Consider the following 15,299-nt stretch of genomic DNA (forward strand, 5'->3'; position numbering starts at 1 on the left):
ATAATTTGTGTCAAACAAATCAACGCAGTAAACCCCATCATGAAATAGGTATAACCACATTGCATAGTAGATGTTTTTTTAAACACTGAGAAACACTGAATCCAAACTAATTAAGTATAATACAATTTTTGTTTGTTAATTTTGATTTTCATCTGTTTTATCACTTTAGTTATTTTTAATTTGTTAACCAACCAACAATTAGCAAACGGTAAGAGGTGCTCAAATAACTGTCCATTTATTTTACAACTTCACTATAAACAACAATTAAGAAACAAAGTCAATATCATTGTTATATCTATCTATATCTCTAAGTTAAGGAACAATTTGTACCCATTTTTTTGAACTTTTAGTTTTTTTATTAACGGTATATTGTTTGTAAAGGGACAATTTTAAAACCAAAATCCATTATTCGAAGGTAGAAGAAAGAAGAGCGATGGTATTAAGAAAAGGTTAGTGCACTTGAAAGTGAATTTTACAATAACTTTGTGGCCACTAGGAAATACAAAATCAGACAATTTTGTTAATGTTTCATGATAAAATCGACTTACATGTCTTATTTATCTGATTTTTAGTTGATTGTTATCGCATTAAAAAAGGAATGAGGAAAAATAACACAAATCGCAAGTAAACATAACACAAATTGGGGTATGTTCTGGAATAAGCTTACTTATTATTATTGTAACTATTTAGTCAAGCACCCACAAATTCAAATTTGCAAAGCATGACTTTTGCCCAATAGACCAATATTGTGTCGATGTGCGTGTTTTTAAAGCAAATATATAATATTCTTGAAAAATAAATTTTGGCTAATACAGATTATAAACGGACATTGCATGCTGCTTTCGCTTAGGTAAAAAAAGCGAAGGAAAAATAAGACCAATCAGGCTAGTTTTCAAAAACTTTGAGAAAAAACAACAAGTTTTATTGGGAAAAAAGTTGGGGGCAAATTTTACTATGACGGAAGATCTTCCAAGATCAATGGTTGAAGCTCGGAAACCTCTTATCCCAAAACTGTTACAGTTTAAGAGAGAAGGAAAGAAAGTTTGGACAGGAAACGAACAAGAAAATCCAAGGAAAAGAATACGATACAAAGAACAAACAAATAAACAGTAATAAGACAAAATCTGTTATAATAGGATCACCCGAAATGAACCCCAAAAAAGAACCGACAAAACCAATAAGAAAATTTCTTACTATAAAAACCGCTAACGAATTTTTAGAAAAATTCAATGACCCACAAACCTCAAAACAACAAAACAAAGCATATAACAACAAATAGCAATTCCTACTTAACAATAGTCAGACGAAAAATGAACACCATGCATCAACATTAAATATCGGACATAACCAAAACTCACATTCAACTACAATACAACAAAAATCCTTCCGAACCCGGTTGATCACCGTGGGAAGAGTAGATCAACACCTCTCATATAAGAACAATGACACAGAAAACTGTACCCACAAGAACCAACACGGGACTCTAAAGATCTGTACTTCCAATGTCAGGACACTTTCCTCAGATGAGAAACAGGAAGAATTGAGATAAGACCTGTAGAAAATTAAATGGGACTTTATAGGACTATCAGAAACAAAATTACTAGGACAAAAAATAATAAATAATGTACATGATATCTTTTGCTACGTAGGAGAAACAAAGGTCTCTACGGTGTTAGATTCCTTATTAAAAAAGTACTTGATTATTCAAGTATATGCACCAACAGAAAAAGCTGATGACGAAGAGATGCTAAGGTCCTACAACAACTTAGAGAAAATATATACAAATAACAAATCAGAAGTAATGTATGTGATTGGAGACTTTAGCGCTAAGCTTGGAAAGAGACAAAACGAACAAGAAAAGAAAACAATAGGACCCTACGGATATGGAGAGAGAAACGAAATAGGAGAAAGGGTGATAAGATGGATCGAAGAGATGAATTTGAAATCTCGTAACTCGTTTTTCAAGAAAAAGGACAACAGAAAATGGACGTGAATATCACCGAATGGTAAAATTAAAAATGAAATAGACCTGATTCTGACAAACAAAATTGAGACAGTCAAAGACATATCCGTGCTCAACAACTTAAAGTTCAACAGTGACCACAGATTAGTAAGAACAGAAATCATTATAAGCCATAAGGCACTGAAAAGAAACTGATAAGTCCATTTCATCCCAAAAATGATTCCCGACCAAAAAATAGTAGATTATAACCAAACATTGAAAGCAAAGATAAATCAATTATCAACCTCAAATCGTGACATACAAAACACATATGACGAATTAGAAAGAATCATAAAAAACTCTGCAAACATATCAATTATGGACACCAAAACATCAAAAGATAAATTATCCAACAATACAAAAATCTTAATCTCAAGAAGAGATACTCTACGAACCAAGCAACAATTACTTGACCAAAAAAAAAACTGAACTAAAAAAATTACGAAAACTGTCAAACCAGAAATAATTAAAGATATCAACAAGTTCAACGAAACAATAGCTAGAGATAAGATTAGACAAACAAAACCAATAGGTAAGGAAAACAAAATCATTACTTAACAGTCAACAGGAATGGATTATAAACTTTAAACGCCAAAATGCAAACAATATAACAAATAGAAAAGAGTTAAACGAAAATGCTACTAAGTTCTTCGAAAAACTATTCTCCTCGACCAAGCATATAACTGAAAAAGAAAATATTGAAAACATAGATATCGATCTATTAACAACGCAAACTCCCATGTTCAGCAAAGAAAATATTGAAAGGACCATAGACGGTTTAAAAGGACGAAATCATAAGAACTCAGCAAATCCCTAAGCAATAATGGAGAGAAACAACCGTTACACTTATACGTAAAAAAGGAAAAAAAAAGACGATTTGAACAACTATAGACCTATAAGTAACATTTCGACAATTTATAAACTGTTTTCAAAAACAATCTACACGAACATCAAACAATATTTTAACAAAAAACAACCTAGCGAACAAGCTGGATTCAGAGAAGGTTTCTCAACAACAGACCACCTGCAGACGATGAATAGACTAATAGAAAAGTTCAATGAATTTCAACAACCAATATACTTTTTATTCATAGACTTCAGGAAAGCATTTGACAGCGTTGAACACGATACAATATGGACATCGTTAGAAATTCAAAATATGGACCCAAACGTTATAAGGACTACCAAAAACATATACAAAAAAAAGACCCACACTGATAACTTCCCATCCCGTCTGTAGATTTGTCTTGCTTAAAAATTTGTCTTTATGTACTCGTATTAATTTTTACCAAATTTGCGTACTATTTTTTGTAGATTTTATTTTTTATGAAAAAACGGACTGTTGGATTTTTATATACAAATTACTGAATATCTAAAACGATATTTTCTGTGAAATAAAATAAATTTGAAGCCAATATTTTTAATTTTTGAAAAGCTATTTGAGTCGAAAGTAAATTTTTAACAAATTTTAGTATTGTTTTTTTTTTTTTAGAGTTTTATCTTTTGTAAACAAAACTGTTGATTCGATTTTTTCAAAATTTTATCGAATGATGAAAACAATATTTCTTATAAGATAAAATTAGTTGGAAGCCAATATTTCAAATTTTTGGAAAGATATTTGAGTCGAAAATCAATCTTTACCAATTTTTGTAAATTTTTTTTCGGTTTTTAATTTTTTGTAAAAAACTGTCAATTCGATTTTTTCAAAATTTTATTGAATGTTGACAACAATATTTTTTTGAAAGATAAAAGTAAATTAAAGCCAATATCTCAAAGTTTTGAAAAGAGCTAGAGTTTTCTTGAGCTATGGACGACGAAAAAAACGTCGCGAACGTACGGACGTACGAAAGTACGGGGACCTTGAAACGTCAAGAAATGTCAAAATTTTCAATTTAACAAATCGGACCCATTACAATAACTTCCTATGGGAAGTTAATAATGTAGCACAAATAAAAACAGAGAGTATAGGACGTAAACTTAAAATAACAAGAGGCGTCCGACAAGGAGACCCGCTTTCACCACCACTATGTATTTAGTGCAGTCTTAGATTATATTTTTCAAACACATCAGAGAAGATATAATTCTTGACCATGAAAAAATAGAATACATAGAGGACTACATATAATTGGGACAACTAAAATCTTTTAAGGACCAAGAGAAAAAAGAAATCAACAGACGCATCACAAACAACTGGAATCAATTCTGGAGCCTCAAACCGATTTTAGAACTGGACCAAAGTGCAGAAACACGAAAATATCTCTTCGCCTTCTCTATTTTGCCGTTGCTTACTTATGGACTACAAACCCTGAGCTTGACTACGAAATCTCTTGACCAGACAAGGATCTGTCAATCCAAAATGGAAAGAAAAATCCTCAGAATAAGACTTAGCGAAAGGATAAGACATCCGAAACAGTACTAGAATAATTGACGTGATAAATAGAACCAAAAGACAAAAATTGTGTTGGGCAGGACATAGGACATATTTCAAGACTACAGGATCAAAGATGGATAAAGCTGGCAACAAAATGGAGACCGGAAAGCAAGAGACGAACAGGCCGCCCGAACAAGAGATGGAGCCACAATTTTTGCCAAATAAACGAAAATTGGTACAGTGAGCCGAAAAGTCGAGACCTATGGGCCGCTTTTGGGAGGCTTACGCCAAAAACTAATAATAAAAATTGAAAAAAATAAATAACCAAACTTTAAAATATCAATTATCATACTTTTCCATTATCTAATTAATAATTCTATATTTATAATTTGTATCATTCTATCAAATAATTGTAAAAATTCTAATTAAAAAACTTAAAAATTGTATTAATAGATGTATTTAAAATGATAAGACAATAAAAAGCTAATATAAAAATAATAATAATAATAATAATAATAATAATAATAATAATAATAATAATAATAATAATAATAATAATAATAATAATAATAATAATAATAATAATAATAATAATAATAATAATAATAATAATAATAATAATAATAATAATAATAATAATAATAATAATAATAATAATAATAATAATAATAATAATAATAATAATAATAATAATAATAATAATAATAATAATAATAATAATAATAATAATAATAATAATAATAATAATAATAATAATAATAATAATAATAATAATAATAATAATAATAATAATAATAATAATAATAATAATAATAATAATAATAATAATAATAATAATAATAATAATAATAATAATAATAATAATAATAATAATAATAATAATAATAATAATAATAATAATAATAATAATAATAATAATAATAATAATAATAATAATAATAATAATAATAATAATAATAATAATAATAATAATAATAATAATAACAATAATAATAATAATAATAATAATAATAATAACAATAATAATAATAATAATAATAATAATAATAATAATAATAATAATAATAATAATAATAATAATAATAATAATAATAATAATAATAATAATAATAATAATGTAAGATAAAAGCAATTTTACTATACTCGTACGTAGAAAAGATTACAAATTTTCAAAGTGTAGACGTGTTAAACTTGCCTTTAAATTTCAACAACAACGTTTGAATGCGAAAGCTTTTTGACTTTAATAATTACGAATTTCATGACGAACCCGAGTGTAGCCTAAAGTTCTAAACAATACTATTACATCACTTGGTTAGTTTGCTGCTACAGATACAGTTCTATCAGTGTTTACGGATCGCTTTGAGAAAGCTTTAGCATGAGAAATCTTTATCCGCTTTTTATCATAATAAAAAGAACTTTTCGTGATTATATATTATGAATCCAAAATTTTCTACCTCAAATCATTTTATTATCTGCCCAAAATGATAAAAAAAAACATCGTCATTTGAGATTTTAGTTTGCAAACAAATGATTCCTATAGTGTTCCAAATTAAAAGGTAATAGCCCATGTGTGTATACAATATCTATGTTCTTTAAATGAAAATCAAATATTATCAACAAATTTTTGCCTTATCACTTTTGATTAATAATATCGAATTTTTTATTTCAGCTGCTTGGACAGCGATGAATTATTTCTCCGAGCTTTACTATAGTTTTTGGCTAGAACCAGTAACATCTTAAACATATTCAAAACGCTTTTCAAAGAAACAGAATATTATTTGCATTTCAATTTCAAAATTGATTTTAGTTTGGAGTGATTTAAAATGACAAATACATGCAACATCGAAGATGTTTATTCGGCCCCAAGCTATTCACCACCAAGTGTGGGTCAATTTTTGGCGCTTTTTGTAAATATTTTCATTCACATGTTTATTAGTTTTGTAGCTGTCTATATGAGTTATATGTGTTTTAAGTTAAAACTTAAGAAGACTGCATTCCATGCATGGTTTTGCTCGATTGGTGTAAGTTATCGTAGATTTAAGTTAATTAACTCAAAACACTAAAGCATGTATTTTTATCCATAGTATTGTTGTTTAATGGCCGAAGGAATGATGACATTCTATGAAGGTAATGTGCTTACTCATCCGTTCGACAATTACACTAAAACAACAATTCATTTGATTCTATCTGCGATTGGTGGGCTGATGGGGATGATTGGAAGTTTGCAGAAATTTCTTGAAGTTAAAAGGCATTTCACAACTTTTCATGGAAAAATTGGTAAGTATCTGAAGAACATTAACAACTTATTTTCCAATAAAAATAATACAAAGTTCACCAATTAAAGTAATATTTTAAAGGCAAAATTTATGAACGTGAAATTAAGAAAACATTGTTATTTTATATAGAACTTGGTGTAAATATTTTTCTTTTTGGTTTAAAATATTGGAGTAAAATTTTAAAGAACTCATTCTTAAAAGCTACTTTACTAAGTTATTATACTAAACAGCAATTTGCTAAATATTAAGCAATTAAGTACCGAATTCAAAATTGTAAATTGCTTATCAGCTTTTACATGTCGAAATAGTGACAGTTCGCGAAAGTAAACAAACAAAACAAACTGAAACGAACCTAATTCGACTTTCCATAAAAGACTGGACCATTCCATTCACTGCTCTTATAAGATTAATTGTACAAGATGTCACATGGACCTAGCAAATTTCCTAAAAATTAAAATAGCCATCGAATTGTTAAGAGATATTAATACTTTAAAACTGTTTAAAATTAACTAAATCTTTTAACTTAGTAAATAGATTGAACAGTTTACTAAATCGTTTTAAATTTTGCGTCAGTATTTTTCGATATCTTGCATATTTGTGTTTGTTTATATTTTATTTCAAAAACTTGTTCCATTTCAATAATTGTGCATACATATTCCATAAATAGAAACAAAATTAACAGAATTTTGACTGAATTTCAATAATTTTAAACTCTTTCTCGAAAACACGTATCACCAAAACCATAAAAACGCAGTCAAATTTAAAAGTCCAGAAATAATAGTTGATGCTTATAATAATTTAAGCGGTATACTCCTAGGAGTGGTGTACGGGGCAATTTTTCCTGATATATCTTTTTGTCTATTGTCAGCTGCAAGTTACTGCTTGTTAATGCTGTTTTTATTGATGCTGTGGATTTTACCAGAAGTTTATAATCAAGGTGCTGGAATATTGATAATAATTGAAATATTTGAAAAAAAAAAGAACTTTCTATAGGCACGAAAATTACATTTTGGAAGATATATGTAATAAACATAAGTGTAACTATAACTTGCAATCTTTGCAAAACTCATCACAAGCCTATTGTTGGTTAAATTCTAAATTACTACACTTTTAAGGTAAAAGGCAAAAATGATCAAGGTTCCATTATAAGATTAAATCTAAAGCTGTCCTCATTCAGCTTATAGGTTCTCTTTCTGTGTCACAGTCTTTATTCGATACAATCTTTGGATAAATTAAAGTCAAAATGCATTTAAAATTGGTTTAATTTTAAATAGTTTTGTGCAAAATTTTAAATACAAATAAAGCTTTTATGAAGAAATTAGATGCAAGTACTTTCGCAGACACATTATGAAGTGCAATCAAATTGGTTTTTGTTAAAAATGTTCACTAAAATAGTCACACAACATATATCAATTCTTGAAACTATAAAACTCGTACCGTCCCTGTCGTCCATATGCCATTTTTAATTAAAACATCATTTGTTCACAAATCCAATAGTTGTACTATTTAAAAAATAAGATATAATAATGTGAAGGCGTACTCTAAGTGTCATATTTGTGATCATTTCTATCAACGATTACCTCATTAGTATTTAAATGTTTGCTTAAATTTTCTATATATATAGATCGCCCTACAAACAACAATTAATACAATTGTATGATTAAATTTTGGTAGATTTTTTTTATTAGAAATATTAGTATTTTTTGCATGACAATGTCTTAAAGGAATGTTTTATAGTATTTTGCGTAGTCGGCCATGCAAGTAATTTTGTATGAATACCCAAACTTAAGCACAATCTGATTTTTAGTGAGAACTTTTTTGAAATAAAAATGTTACACCTTTCATGCTTCAAACAATTACCTATTTCTAGGTATACTATATATAAACGTTCAAATTAAATAAATAACACATTAAGATACTGTAACATTTAAGCTGTCTGGAGCAATAATTGTGTAGAGGTACATCACATGTATGTACATATGTACTTTTATATGATTCGTTAGAAACTATTGTTTATTTAATTTAAAAATTAAACTATTTTCATTGCTTAGCTAGCAAATTGTTTATTTATTTTGTATACAGAATACAGTGTGTACCATGTCGATCTTATAAAACATATATATTTATTATCATTAATTAATCAATGTGTGTGCTAATGTTAAAAATTGTTTCTTAATGTTTATTTAAGATATGGAAAAAAAAAGATTCAAAGAAACAAACTTTTAGTTTACAATAATTTTCTTTTTGCAACAGACCATAATTCGTTTTCATTTTTTTGTTGATCTAAACAAAAAAAAACGGTAAGACTTAGCATTACATTTTAAAATTTCACAACACATACACAATACAAACTGTTTAACCCGTTCAAGAAGAATCGGTACCGAGTAGTGTGGGACTCTTACCGCACTTAAACCACCGGTGAATCAGGACCAATCTATGAAAGATCGACAAATGATTTTTATTTCTTAATTTCTTAATTTTTATAAATCGCATTGGGGGAAGTTTAAGGTTATAACACTTTCCCGTAGCTTTTAGCCCATCAGCTCATGAGGCTTGGTTCTTCTTAATTTCCGAACATTGTCTCGTACATTTAATACGGTCTCCATTTCAGAGTTAGTATGACTTTGCAGTCGCTGATTGTGTGATACAGCGTGTTTCTTAACCACTTCTGTAACCATTTCAATTTGAAGGTCACGATGTAGATCGCTATTTCTTATATACCAAGGGGCATTTATTATTCCACGAAGGACCTTGCTTTGGAATTTTTGGATGGGTTCAGCATTTGTTTTCTTTGTACAGCCCCATAGTTGGATGCCATATGTCCAAACGGGTTTCAATACTTGCTTATATAACATTAGTTTGTTCTGGATAGATAGGTCAGAGTTCTTTCCTATTAACCAGTACATTTTTCTGTACTTCAAGTTTAGTTCTTCTCTTTTCTTTTTGATGTGTTCTTTCCATTTAAGCTTTGCATCCAAATTCATTCCAAGGTATTTGGCGGTATTGGAGTAAGGTACTTCTGTACTGTTTATAAAAATTGGAACATTGTTTATGTTTTTGTTTGTAAATTTTATATGCGTCGATTTTGTTTCGTTTAATTTGATACGCCATTTGTGCGTCCAATCACTAACTTTATCGACTGCATTTTGAAATTTTTGTGTAGCCTTCGTAACGGATTTATCTGTCACCAATATTGCAGTATCATCAGCAAAGGTGGCCATGATAGCGTTGATGTCCACTGGAATATCCCTTGTATATAACAGATACAGGGTTGGTCCTAGGACACTTCCTTGTGGTACACCGGCTTCAATTTTCTTAAGTTCCGAGTAATTTTGGTCGTACCGTACTCTAAAGAGTCGGTTCGTAACGTAGGATTTCAGTATTTCATAGTACTGCCTGGGGAAGTCCCTATGCAGTTTGTAATCAAGTCCCGAGTGCCAAACCTTGTCAAAAGCTTGAGCAACATCTAAGAATACAGACGAGCATACTTGTTTTTCTTCAAGTGCCTTTTCCACAACATCCGTAATTCGATGCACTTGGTCTATCGTGGAATGTTTATTTCTAAATCCAAACTGATGGCTCGGAATTAGTCTTCTTTCTTCAATTATTTTGCTAAGCCTTTTCAGTAGCAGTTTTTCAAAAACTTTTGCCATGATTGGTATAAGCGATATTGGTCTGTAAGATGTAACTTCTGTTGGTGGCTTACCTTGTTTAGGTATAACAATGACTTCCGCAATTTTCCAATGATGTGGCACATATCTTAGTTTAAGGCATGCGTTTATTATAAATTGGAGTTTCTTGAAGGCTATAAGAGGCATTTCTTTCAGAGCCTGAGCAGTTATAAGATCGTACCCTGGTGATTTTTTGGTTGACAACTTATGTTGACACATGCTTCTTACTTTTTTGAGCGTGACAAAAGGTATTTCACATTCGTCGTTTCTGTCAACAAACTGTAAGGGATCTGTAGCTGTGCTTGAAAACATTCGCGAGATGTTCAGCGAAGAGATCAGCCTTTTGTTTCGGGTTTCCGATCCATTTACCATCTTGAGATTTTATCGGCGGGTTTTGTGTCTGAGGTCTTTTTAGGCGCTTAGCTGCTTTCCATAAGGAGTATTCTGTAGAAGCATCCGTCGTCAGACTTTTCAGGAATCTACTTAGTGAATCATTTTTAAACTCACAGATTCTTTTTTTTAATTCGTTGTTAAGACAGTTAAAAACTACCTTATCATCTGGGAATCTCGTGGATTGCCATTTTCTTCTAGCTCTTCTTTTTTCCAATATCAACTCCTTTATTTCGATAGGATATTTTATTTCTTTTTCTCTCGCATTCGAAATAGTTGGAGTACTTTCTTCTGCAGCCTGCTGCACATCAGCAATAAATTGTTCTACTTCTTAGGTTTATAAAATGTTCAAGTTTGTCTCTGAATTCGTTCCAGTTTGTACTGTTATTCACGAGCTTGGGATTATTTTTTTCTATTATTTCTGTTTCGCTCAGTGATAAAATTACTGGAGTATGATCTGATGATAAATCGTAATTACCTTCGACACTTATATGATTTCGTTTAATACCTTTAACTACGAAAAAGTCTATAAGGTCTGGTATTTTGTTAGTATCAGATGGCCAATATGTTGGCGAACCAGAAGAATAAAATTCGCAGTTGTATTTTCGGCCTACTTGGTATAGCCGTTTACCTTTAGTTGTTATGAGCCTAGATCCCCATTGGGTGTGTTTAGCATTGAAGTCGCCACTAACAAGGAAGTTATGTCCTAACAAATGTAGGAGTTCTGCATAGTCTTCTTCAGTTGGAGAGCGCCTCGGAGGGCAGTATATAGCTGCTATTTTGAATTCTTTCTTTTTTATACCAATACTAATTGTTGTTACTTGCATGTCTTCTTTAGTAAACTTTGGTTCTTCATAGTGTGTTAAGCACTTTTTTATAAGTATTGCTGATCCTCCCCTAGCTTTGTCAGCTGAGTGCGAAGCGTGATAACATGTATAGTTTGGTAATTTATTATCAAGACTTTGTTCAATAGCGAGGTGGGTTTCGGACACCAAACAAATGTCTATATGCTCTATGTCTAAAAAGATGTTTAGTTCTGATACATGCTGTAAAAGACCGTTTGCATTCCATGTTGCGATTTTGAGTGTTCTGTCCATCATTGTTTTTTAAGAGCGACTTCTTCACTTAGCTGTTTTATGTTTAAATCTTGTTAGTCAATCCTTTTCAGGATGAGTTCCAGCATTTCTTTTATAGAAGTTTCCTCATTCTTCCGCACATTTTTTACAATCTGGGAATAGGATTTATTTTCATCACTTTTGCTTAGTGCAATTGCTTTTCCCGGTTGATTTTTAGTAATGTTATCGACCGTTACTTTTTTGCTTTCAACTACTGGTTTTGTGTTGGTTGAGTTTCTAAACTTGTTCCCAGTTTTGTTTTTTCTTTTTGTGTCTTGGAACTTTTTTGCTACTGGACATCCTCTGTGACTTGCAGGATGATTGCCTTGACAATTAACACATTTCGCTTTCTGTTCTCTGCCCATGGGACAGTTTTTAGTTGCATGTCTGCCTTCGCATTTAACACGAGCGAACTCGCGATTGCAGTATTTTTGTGTATGCCCAAAGGCTTGACAGCGCTTACATTGTGGAACAGTTTTCGACTTTCGCAGTGGTTCAATTTTGACAACTATGCCCATAATTGATTTAATACTGTAAATCTTATCGAGACCTCTTTTTTGTCGTTGATACCCCAGTGGAGTCTTTTACTATCTCATTTTTGTATAAGGTCTTCGACAATTTCTTTGGCAACACATGAAGAGTGAAGGCCTCTTGCTACTACTTTTATCGATCTTGTAGCATTATTTTCAAAATTCTGCTTTTCAAAATTCTGCTTTCACACTTCTGCATTTCAGAATTCTGTTTTTCAAAATTCTGCTTTTCAAAATTTTGTTTTAATTCCAGAATTTTGTAAAATTATCCTCTCGCTTGCAAAAGCGAGATGTTTAGACGCAATTAATTTTTGATCTCTAAACTTAGTCAGGGTCTTAGACAATGGTTATTGTCTTTTCTTATCCCTTCATTATTTTTTGTTTACATTTTGTTTTTGTTGTTGTTATTTTTGCTCTATTTTCAGTTATTGTTTATAATTTTTAAAAGACGAAATTTTGATTTTTTTGTTAAAGTTGAAACAAAAACCATATTAAATTGACTTTTCCGTTAATAAATATACTATTAAAAAAAAGCAGAATGAGCAGAATTTTTTTTAATATAAATTTAAAGAATTTTGAAAAGCAGAAATTTGTAAACCAGACAAAAAAAAAGCAAAATTTTGAAAAGCAGAATTTTCGTTAAAAAAGCAGAATTCTGAAAAGCTGAATTTTGAAGCCAGAATTTTGAATCGATCCCTTAAAATGCATAGAAAATAACTTTTATTTCAACTTTTAAATAGAATCTGCTATAACAAAAACTTTTGACAGCTTTATATAAATCAGCACAATTTATGCCAAGAGATGGGTTTGAAGTGTCCGTAATGATATAACAGAGCGCCGCTTGAAGTACAAATTATAAAATTGTGAAACTGCAGTTTTTTGTCTTTTTTGGAACTTTGTCATCTTGATCTTCAATTTGGAGATGATGATCTTCCCTATCAAGCCATGTCTTGTCAACATATTTAATTGTAACAAATTATAACTTTTACTTATTAAGATAATACTATTTTTTGTTTTTAAAAACCATATCCATAGGTAAATCTTTTGGAATTGCGCAAAAAAAATATCTTCAAGAATTTATCTGAATTTATAGCGTTAAGAATAAGAAAAAAATTATACTTTTTTTAATTTCATATTCATAATGGCAAATTGTGTGGAATTAAAACTAAGTGCATTCGTTGAGATATCTTTGAGTCGTATTTTTCTAGCAACATTTTAACAATTGAATACAATAATATTAAGTTTGCTTACAATAATTTCTACTTTTTTAACCACATATGTTTTTGTTTCTAATTTGTTTAGGTCTTTTCTCAACATGCTTATGTTTCTTCAGTTTTACTTCTGGAATCGCATCTTTATTTATTGAAGAACCAAAGAAAGTTGTCCACACAATGATTAGTTTAGTGGTATTTATTGCGGGAATGTGGGCACAATATACCGGATATGAAACTAGCTTCTTTAAGAGAAAAGTTGATGTCGATATGAAATTATTATTTAAATTTTTAGTCATAGTCATAGTAGTCCTTTCCTGTATATCACCAATGAAAACAATGGTAATGGTTTTGTTAAGTAAATTTTAACTTCTTTTAATAAAAAACAAACTCAATTCTGATATAATGGCCAAAGATATGTAAAACATTTTGTATTTAAAAAAATAAATAATACTTTTTATATGTTTTTTGTTTTCTTTAAGCCGACATTTCCATGCAAATGTGATTTAAATAAAGATGCACATATGCACATGGTGTTCAAATGGTAGACATGTGCATTCAAGAGAACACAAGCGTCCACAGGTTTTTCTCAAAACCCAATTTGTCTATCAACTCCTACTCTCACCTCCCCGCCGTGAACATCGGGTGCCTAGTACCTCAACTGGAGATTGGGTTCCAACCCCAGTGGAAAGTTGTTGGGGCCAGCAAACGAGAGAGGGGGGGAGAGGTGTTTCCACTAAGGCACCTCTCCTTATCCAGGCGGCAGCGGACGAATTCTCGAGATGGAATCAACGGTGGCGTCTACAGTTCCAGTAAGGTTGAACTACTTAGTGAACACCTTATAGGGCTTCTTCGACATATTCAGAGCCCAGACCTGTAAGAAGCGGTTTATCCGGCTCCCTTTCTGGGAGTTATACTAAGGATCTGGCCCTCCAGGTTGGGGGTTGTGCCGTCGGGGTGACTTCCTGGCCACGTAAAAAATACCTTAAGTTTCAAAGCACCAACAAGCCTCGGATACGGACGGATGCACTGTTGACAACCCACGCAAACGAAATAAGGACAACGAACTTCGGATATGTACGTGGAATTTTAGGTCCCTTAACAGACCACGTGCAGCCGAACAATTAGCGGAAGCCCTAAACTGATGCAAGGCAGCCATCCAAGAAGTGCGATGGGATGCACCGGGCAAACGCAAATTTAAAGACATCGACATCTACTACGGCGACTGTTACCGAGAACAAAGACAGCGTCTATTTGGGTGTGGATTTGTTGTTGGAACTAGGCTCAGGCAAAAAGTCTTGAGTTTCAACAGTGTGAGCGAGCGCATCACGACAATCCGCATCAAGGCTAAATTCGCCAACATAAGCCTAATATGCGCGCATGCCCCAACAGAGAAGAGGATGAAGACACCAAAGACATATTCTTCGAGCTCTTCGACAAGACATATGAGCAGTGCCCTGGCTATGACATTAAAATTGTATTAGGAGATTTTAATGCCAAGCTAGGAAGAGAAGACATCTTTGGTGGCATAATCGGGAGATACAGCCTGCACGGCACCACCTCCGACTACGTATTCAGGCTGGTCGATTTCGCTGCGTACTAGCGTACTGCGCTGGTAGCTAGTACGCAGTTCCCAAAAGGGGACATGGAAATCTCCTGATCAATCAACCGTCAACCAGATTGACCACATTGCGATCGACGCACGAGACTTCTCGAGTATCCAAGATATCCGA

General features: G+C 31.4%; 2 protein-coding genes across 3 annotated transcripts in view; one reads left to right on the forward strand and one right to left on the reverse strand.

The window, feature by feature from the left end:
• The window catches only part of LOC129953996 (lysosomal alpha-mannosidase-like), a 424,309-nt gene that overhangs the window by 124,247 nt on the left and 284,763 nt on the right, over nt 1–15,299 (reverse strand). The gene's annotated exons all lie outside the window — the stretch shown is intronic.
• On the forward strand, nt 5,683–14,028 carry LOC129954006 (uncharacterized). Of its 2 annotated transcripts, XM_056067600.1 has the most exons (5): nt 5,683–5,929; nt 6,043–6,256; nt 6,310–6,394; nt 6,458–6,650; nt 13,658–14,028. In XM_056067600.1, exons 2-5 carry the CDS (start codon nt 6,222–6,224, stop codon nt 13,933–13,935), a joined length of 591 nt encoding a protein of 196 aa, XP_055923575.1. In that variant the 5' UTR covers nt 5,683–5,929; nt 6,043–6,221; the 3' UTR covers nt 13,936–14,028. The 2 variants fall into 2 exon arrangements, with proteins under 2 accessions (XP_055923575.1, XP_055923574.1); XM_056067599.1 differs by having other exon boundaries at nt 6,043–6,394.

Source organism: Eupeodes corollae, chromosome 1 (genome assembly GCF_945859685.1).
Source record: "Eupeodes corollae chromosome 1, idEupCoro1.1, whole genome shotgun sequence".
NCBI lineage: Eukaryota > Metazoa > Arthropoda > Insecta > Diptera > Syrphidae > Eupeodes > Eupeodes corollae.